The following is an 8,895-nucleotide window of genomic DNA, read 5'->3' on the forward strand; positions in this document are numbered from 1 at the left end:
CATTTTCAAGTTGCATGTATTAGCATGTAAATTTGCATAAACTCGGAAATATTTGCATCTCATTGATCATCCCTAAATGTGAACAATGCTTTAATATTGTAAAACATTGCGCAATGTGAACCTTTTTGGGAAATGTGCCTTATCCTCAGTAAAATACGTCAGAGGTATAACTAATTGCTGCCATTTACTGCTGTCCTTGCGATGTCCGTCTGACGTGGTATGAATGACCTGTCTATCCTTTTATTGCATTCAGTGCTGCAGACACTACTCAGCCTGCACAAGCTCGAAACGTTGACAAAAACTCAGAGGTGTACAAGATGCTGCAGGAGAACCAGGACTCCAATGAGCCCCCAAGACAGTCGGCCTCTTTCCTGGTGCTGCAGGATATACTGGAGGGCGACGAGAAAGGCAAGTACCCCAAAAATAATTTCAAGAAAGGTTAAACTCTGCATAACTTTGTAGGTTGTAATTGGACCAGCTAAGAGAATCTCCAAGTGGAACATCACGGACAGGAGCTAAACTACATTGAGCTGGGTCCCCCACAGAAATCTTTCGGCTGGGCTCCCCCAACCTCCATCACAGGGGGAGGGGGGAGGGACGAGCACTGTAATCACAGCGCAGGAGATTTGGATGCACACTGAGTAACTTTGGCGCCGTCAGAAAGACGGAACAGAAGTTACGTTTTAAAAACCTTATAAATCTGCCTCCAGCAATTGAAGCCGAATTATGTCATTCCCCACTATCCATGTGGACTTAAGTGGGGGAATAGTAATTAACGTCACTGGGAACTTGTGCAGCAGCAGGATAAGCCGTATATTGGCTGTATCCTGCGCCCAAGTCTCCCGGCGGTGATTACATAGGTAGGCGGGGGGAAGTCACCTTGGAACTGCTGGGGCTGGTTCCTGTACATAATGCAAAGCGGCAGCAGAGCGTTATACGTTATGTACTCTCAGCAGCAATACAAGTCCACCCTCCTTGGCAGGCTCCCGACCCCACAGCCTGGGTCGAGCTCTCCTAAAATGACCGCTTGATCTTGCCGCGGGTGCGGCTGCGCGGCTCTAGGGACACCCCCGCCCCCCCCCCCTGATCCACGGCACCTAGGGTGGATCGGGGGGTTGGCCCTAAAGTTGCGCAGCCGCACTCGCGGCTATGCGGACTGCGCAGCCGCGGCCAGAGCAAGCGGCCATTTTAGGAGAGGCAGGAGAGCCCGACCCGGGCCGTGGGGTCGGGAGCCTGCCAGGGGGACCCGGCGGATTGGCATGGAGGGCGCGGACGGCGTCCTCCATGCCTTAAAAGATGATGCAGGTAATAAACTTTTTTTGGGGTAATTTGGCCTCGGAAGACCTTTAAGGACCAGAGCCTTTTTTTTTTTATTTCAATTTGGTCCTTCCATTCTCATTGGCTGTTGGCCTCCTGATCACTGTGAGCCAATTACAGTGATCATGGGGGCAGGAGACAATGAAAATGGCTTCTGACCTATGTACGGAGTTCTGTGTTGGCGGGGACGTGCTATTGCATATCGTGCGCTGGAGCAGCCGGCGTTAAAACTACGCCGCATCAGCCTTAGTCAGCCACAAGTGCTGTGTAGTTTTAACCTTTGGCGGTCCCTAAGCGGTTAAAGCTAATGGGAACCGATTTAGAAATAGTCAGATACTCACCTAAGGAGAGGGAAGGCTCGGTCCTAATGAGACTTCCCCCTCCTCTCCCAGTGCCTGGTCCCGCTCAGGATCCCCCATAGCAGTATTCGACCAGTTCGGTCAAATACTTTCACTTTCGCCACCGAAGGGAGGTTTCGGAAGTATTCGGGAGCACTCTGGCTCCCGAAGACGGGCCGCTCCATACTGCGCATGTGCGAGTGCCCACTGACGCACTGGCGCGTGTCTATGATGCACTCGCGCGTGCGCAGTATGGAGCCGCCTGTCTTCGGGAGGACTCTGCTCCCGAAGACTTCCGAAGTCCCCGCGGCGGGGGATTTGAACGGTGGATCCTGAGGGCACCGGGAGAGGAGAGGGAGGGCTCATTAGGACTCAGAGCCTTCCCTCTCCTTAGGTGAGTATCTGACTTTTTTTTTTTTTTTTTAGGGGGTGTAACATTAGCTTTAAGAACAAAGACATTTTTTTTATTTTTTGAAAAACCTTTCTGTGAACTGCTTTTTCAAGTGTGATTTTGTGACGAATGTAATAAATGAAATGACTTTTTCCCTCTCTGTTGCTAGATTTTCAGAGCACAGAGGCTGTATACATAGGGTCAACATGTGGCCATGTGATAGATCCAGGTAGCATGACTGTTGGACCAATGGCTGCATATCACAGCAGTGTGAAAGCTGCTCACTTCTGTCAGCACTCTGTTCTCTAGTCTAGCCTACTGTGTGTTTCCTCGTGAGGGCCGCCAGCTCAAGTACTTTGCTTACAGCTTCTGAATCTTGACAACAGAGTTAGAGCCAGAACCTTCTTTAGTGTTAGAGAGGCCGGAAATCTAGAATGTTCTTCAGGCTTGAATCACTCTCATTTCTAGCCGTTGGTGAACAGGAAGTGCAGGAAACTCCAGACAGAAACGCAACCCACAATAAAAACCAGACCTACATTCTTAACATACAGTATATAAAGCTAGGTGTCCAAATATCAGGCAGTATAGCGGGCCAATCAACCTTCCGATTCGATAATTGTATCAGATTGAAGGAAACTTATCATTACAACATGTCCATCCGGTCAATTTCAGGCCAAAATCGGTGAAAAAGTTTAGACATGTTGAAAAATCTCAAGTCGCAAGTGCTTGATCAGGTGCGCAGCAGTAGCTGTGTTCAATATTGTGATGACCGATGGACCCCTGACTGGTGTGTGCACTCAACTCAGCTGATAAAGACAACCACGGTTTTGCCTAAAGTACAGACATGCTGGATCTTTAGCCACCCCTGAGCAGCCCCATTCGCAATGTTCTCCCCACTCACCCGGCCTGCGAGAAGCCTGTGTGTTGCCTGCAGGGTCCGTTCTCTCATGAACGTTTGCATCAGGTGCAGAGATCACAGGGGCGGCATGTTTACACTAACAGCATGCAGTCAGAGTAGGAGAAGCGAGAGGAGAGTGAGGTGAAGAGGTCATCATTGGAGAAAGCAGCTTGTTGTGCTGTGTGGGGAGTCTGACAGTGAGGGAGGAGGGGGAGGCAGGAGAGCAGCAGTGATTTGACTTGCACAGCAGAAGGGAGGAGGTGGCACTGTTGTCCTGGCTGGGGAAGAATGGAGTGGCTGAGGGTGAGATTTTTATTTGTCACAGACTCAGCCAGTGTGCTATTGTATTGAGCTGCAGCATGTCATGTGAGAACATTACATGAAGCTGAGTAAATTGTTGGGTGCTGTGCGATCATTCCAAATGGGGGGGCGCAGTAAAAAGTTTAGACCGGGCCCTGGTCGCATGTCACCCCCCCCCCCCCCAATCGTTTATTAGGGATGTGCTTCCATATCACAGTGGGTAAATGTTCTGGCTTCCATCTATGAAGAACCCTTTCCATTTGCTGTGCATTGTGTGTACATCCTGTTAAACGCTTTGTCACAGCTAGCAGTTTGGCCGCATGTCCTCACTGTACACATTTATTCACATCACTAGGCAGCTATGTCACTTTATACCTACAAAGGCCCTGTTCTCATGTCTATAAATGCCTGTCTGACCTGTGCTTCTGTTGTTCCAGGAGAGAAGCCTTCAGGCTTTCGTAGCGTGAGGCCCCCTACTAACAAAGTGGCAGCCTCTGTTGGCAGTGGGCAAAAACTGCCAATGTGTGACCACTGTGGAGCTGGCATTGTGTAAGTACAACTTTTCAGTATTCAAGTACAAAAGCCCAAATCATCCTAAAACTGAACAAGGCAAAGTCTGAGAGGAACCATCATGTTTATCAGCGTAAATTGTATGCATTGCCTTGGGAACTAAGCTTTTAACTTAATCCTTTGTGTGTTGTACATACCAGAAGTGAGAAGAACATGGAGGCCGTTCTATGCATTTCCTTTTATATAATGCCATTTGCCTGGCAGTCCTGCTGAGCTATTTGGCTGCAGTAGTGTCTGAATCACATAACTGAAACAAGCAGACTTCAGTCAGAAACACCTGATCTGCTGCATGCTTGTTCAGGGTCTATGGCTAAAAGTATTAGAGGCAGAGAATCCACAGGACAGCCAGGCAACTGGTATTGCTTAAACGGATCCCCAGGCGATAGGGATATAGAGGCTGCTATATTTATTTCCTTGTAAACAATGCCAGTTGCCTGGCAGCCCTTTTAATCTTCTGGCATTAGTAGTGTCTGAGTCAAAACCCTGGAACAAGCATATGGCTTAATCCAGTAAGCCTGAGTCAGCGTACCTTATCTGCTGCATGCTTGTTCAGGGTCTGGGGCTGAAAGTATTAGACACAGAATCAGGATGACTGCCAGGCAACCGGTATTGTTGAAAAGGAAATAACTAATGGGAACCTGTGAGATGGATATGGAGGCTACCATAAAGTCTAGCATGGCTTCAGACTGATTGGGAGCTAGCAGGCAGCTGGAGATTGGGAGGAGTAAATGGAAAAATACCCTCTGCATGAACAAAGCTTCTCAAAGATGTGTATAAATGTATGTGAAATGTGTATATAAAAAAATTGCTGTACAGAATACAAATACACCCAGAGGAACCATGACAAGCCACTTGTAAAAACATAATACCGTATATGCACGTGTTCCTTCTATAGAGAACAATAAAAGTACAGTAGAGCTGCGTCCATAAGAAGAGCAAGGTTAGCCTTGTGGAAGGTACCGGCTGTATAGTGCAAGGGCAGTGCACTTTACATATGTGCACGTTACATAGTGTTCCATCTCTCCAACACTTCCTCCTTCAAACCCGGAAGGAGGAAGTATTGGAGTGATGTGGAACACATCAGCTATAGGTGGTGACAAAGGTGAGTTAACCCTCCCTGCTGCAGCTACAAGTTTATCTGGTTTAAATAAAAAATCTATACTGTCCTAATATGATATTAAGACTGTAAAATGATCTCTATTCCGCCATCACCATTCAACAGAAACCACGGCTAGCTCCTTACAAACTGATGCAGTGCAAAGCAGCCTGGGCTATGCTACTCGAAGCTGTGGAAACTTCGACTGTGTGATGCTACAGTTCAAAGCCCACAAAGAACTTACATGTCCAGTCTATAGATATTTCTTTCACGATGTCAATTTAAAATGCTACAGTTGAGGTAAATGTTAATTAGATTTGGTGTTTCTACCCAATGTATAATTTATTAAAACCCTTTTTTTTTTTTTTTAAAGAGAACCAGAGACGAAGCACCCTCATGTATTTTACCTTATAAATCAGTGGGGACATGACAGTAAACACCTAATCTGCGCTTTGTTTCATTGTTCCCTGTTTAAGCTGACTGTTATCACCTCTGATATGAATCCCCGACTGAGCACTCAGTCTAGCTTTGCTATAGCTGAGTCTGTCTTCTCTGGTGTTTTTTCAAGCCCAAGCCTGCCCCCTTGTGGCTCTGCTATAATGACTCAGCTATAATCATTCCCAGCAAAGCCAGACTGAATGCTCAGTCTGGGATTCTTATCACAGGTGATAACAGACACTTTTAGCAGTGAGGATAAAACAGAGCAAGGCAGGTGTTTTCTAATGTTCCCACTGATATATATGGTAAAATACATGAGGGTGCTTCGTCTCTGGTTCACTTTAAAGGACAACTGTAGCGTGAGGTATGTGGAGGCTGCCATATTTATTATCTTTTAAAGTGGACCCAAATTAAAAATACAAGTTTTCAGAAATAAAATATATTTTCTAAATTATAATAAATAGCAGCCTTTTTTCAGCTGCATGATGACTAATATAAAATTTTACATTTATTGGAGGAACCCCTCCCCTTCCTATTGCCAGGACAGAATCCGGCAAACTGATGGAGTGGATGGTGTCCAGCAAAGGAGGAATTGCTAATGGCTGCCCCCAGTATAACCCTAGTTATGAAAAGAGAATGGTGAAAAGCATGCACTGAAATGCTCATAGGCTTGAAGGAGTGTTTATTTATCTTTGTATGTGTCAGTGGTGCAACTAAATATTTTGAATTAAAAAAAAGTTTGGTTTGGGTCCCACTTTAAATAATATCAGTTGCCTGGCGGCCCTGCTGATCTGTTAGGCAGCACTAGTGTTTGAATCACACCTGACAAGATTAGCTGCATGCTTGTTTCTGATCTGTCAGAAACACCTGAACTGCATATGCTTGTTCAGGGCCTTTTGCTAAAAGTAGAGGATCAGCAGGATAGCCAGGCAACTGGTATTGTTTAAAAGGAAATAAATATGGCCGCTTCTCTCATGTCAGTACCTTGTCAGGAATATAGTAAACCTCACTGTTAAAGAGAATCTGTATTGTTAAAATCGCACAAAAGTAAACATACCAGTGCGTTAGGGAACATCTCCTATTACCCTCTGTCACAATTTTGCCGCTCCCCGCCGCATTAAAAGTGGTTAAAAACAGTGTTAAAAAGTTTGTTTATAAACAAACAAAATGGCCACCAAAACAGGAAGTAGGTTGATGTACAGTATGTCCACACATAGAAAATACATCCATACACAAGCAGGCTGTATACAGCATTCCTTTTGAATCTCAAGAGATCATTTGTGTGTTTCTTTCCCCCCTGAGGGGGGGGAAGTGCAAAGCAGAACCACAACACTGAAGAACTTGGCAGCCTTCCAGACACAGGCTGACAAGTCTGACAAGGGAAAGATACATTGATTTTATTACAGAGATGGTTATAGTACAAAGTGCTGCAGTAAGCCAGAACACATTAGAATAGCTTTTGGAACTTGTAGGATGATAAAAAACAGGATGCAATTTTTGTTACGGAGTCTCTTTAAAGAGACTCCGTAACAAAAATTACATCCTGTTTTTTATCATCCTACAAGTTCCAAAAGCTATTCTAATGTGTTCTGGCTTACTGCAGCACTTTCCACTATCACAGTCTCTGTAATAAATCAACTTATCTCTCTCTTGTCAGACTTGTCAGCCTGTGTCTGGAAGGCTGCCAAGTTCTTCAGTGTTGTGGTTCTGTGATGCATCTCCTCTTTCCTGGCCCCTCTATGCACACTGCCTGTGTATAATGATCTCTTGAGATACAAAAGGAAGGCTGTATACAGCCTGCTTGTGTATGGATGTATTTTCTATGTGTGGACATACTGTACATCAACCTACTTCCTGTTTTGGTGGCCATTTTGATTGTTTATAAACAAACTTTTTAAAACTGTTTTTAACCACTTTTAATGCGGCGAGGAGCGGCGAAATTGTGACAGAGAGTAATAGGCGTTGTCCCTAACGCACTAGTATGTTTACTTTTGTGCGATTTTAACAATACAGATTCTCTTTAAGCAAATTACAGCCATAAACAAATTTCTGGCAGAATACAATTTGTGGGGAGATAGAAAAGGTTCAAAAGTTTGCGTTTTCACTCAGGGACACGTAATAGGCTGCCACTGAGCAGAGCCAACAAAACATTAACTTTACTTTGTAAATGTTTAAATATAAAATACAACCATGGGATATCTTAAAAAAAAGGCAATTTTAGGAGTAAGAGGATAAATGCAATTGTTTATCTCATCCGGTTACTTTCACCTCGGGTTCACTTTAAGGCGAGTGTTGGTCTAATCTTCTGTGACTAATGTAGCTTTGTTGCCTTTATTAGTGGCGCCTTTGTGAAGATCCGTGACAAGCCACGCCACCCCGAATGCTATGTGTGCAGCGACTGTGGAATGAACCTCAAGCAAAAAGGGCACTTTTTCGTCGAGGACAAGATGTATTGTGAAAAGCATGCCCGGGAGCGCGTGGCCCCTCCGGAGGGGTACGATGTGGTGACCGTCTTCCCAAAATAAACTGTTCTGTCCATTCCGCTCAACTGCTGTATAAAAAGGGACAATGCTCCACCCGGTTTTATTGCCGAGAAAAGGCTCGTTTTCCTAAAACACGAATGTCTGCAGAAATCGCTTCTAGAGAAAATTACCTGTGGATCTTTTCTACAAGATAGTCAATTCAAACCAACATCTATGATGTTTTTTTCCATTGTTGCCATGTCAATATTAAATACAGAGAATCTTTATTACAAAGCTGTATTGTTTATTGATTAACTATTGTAGCAACAGCATTTATTAGCTTGAGTAGAAACTGATATTTGACTTGCAATTCAACTCTAGATGTTACAAGTATATTCTATTTGAAAAGACAAGGCCATTTTGACATATAAGCTGACACCCCTCCCCAAGGCATAAATATTTGGATTATGATGTCTCTTAAAGCGGACCTCCGGTGTAAAAATAGAACCCACACTATCAGCGTAGAAGTTATAATAGAATAATAGCAAAAATGGTTAAACTGCGAGTTTACACCATAAAATCCAGGGTTTTGTTGGGTAGCCAACTCCTTTCTAAAAAAAAAACTGCCATGGCAAATAGTGTCATCTGTGGGTGGGAGGAGCCTCAGTGTGGCTTAAGTGGCAGTCTGCTTCTACCAGTGCCAGGATCAGAGAGAAGTAGTCCAGTGCCTGCCACAGTATGTTGCATTAGAGAGCTGCCACAATGCTTTTCTGCTGCTTAATGAAATATCCATTATTGCATTGGGTAAAAAAAATAAATGCTGAGATGCTCATAGTGTCATTCTGGCTCTGTTTCACTTTGGAATTTATAGCATTGGTTCACTTTAATGCTGTGTGTGCAGTAGAAGCACTGTGCTAGCAACTGCTCCTGGTTCCAGTCACTAGGTCTCCTCTTTACCCATTCCCAGTGTATCCTCCAGGTCTTGCCACTGTCTTCTGGTCCCTCCACTGCTGGTATCATCATCCAGCCTTGCCTTGAGTCCTGCTCTGATATTCAGCATAATGGCAATGGAAGGCAGAACCCAG

General features: G+C 44.7%; 1 protein-coding gene across 2 annotated transcripts in view; it reads left to right on the forward strand.

Moving 5' to 3' along the window:
* Positions 1-8,104, forward strand: part of PDLIM1 (PDZ and LIM domain 1) — a 99,398-nt gene extending 91,294 nt beyond the window's left edge. For both annotated transcript variants that reach the window (XM_068259408.1, XM_068259409.1), the window contains 3 exons: positions 254-408; positions 3,682-3,793; positions 7,687-8,104. In XM_068259408.1, coding sequence (XP_068115509.1) covers positions 254-408; positions 3,682-3,793; positions 7,687-7,873 — 454 coding nt within the window. In that variant the 3' untranslated portion in view covers positions 7,874-8,104. The remainder of the gene's footprint in view (positions 1-253; positions 409-3,681; positions 3,794-7,686) is intronic.
* The last annotated feature ends 791 nt before the right edge of the window (positions 8,105-8,895 follow it).

Source organism: Hyperolius riggenbachi, chromosome 10 (genome assembly GCF_040937935.1).
Source record: "Hyperolius riggenbachi isolate aHypRig1 chromosome 10, aHypRig1.pri, whole genome shotgun sequence".
In the NCBI taxonomy this organism is placed as follows: Eukaryota; Metazoa; Chordata; class Amphibia; order Anura; family Hyperoliidae; genus Hyperolius; species Hyperolius riggenbachi.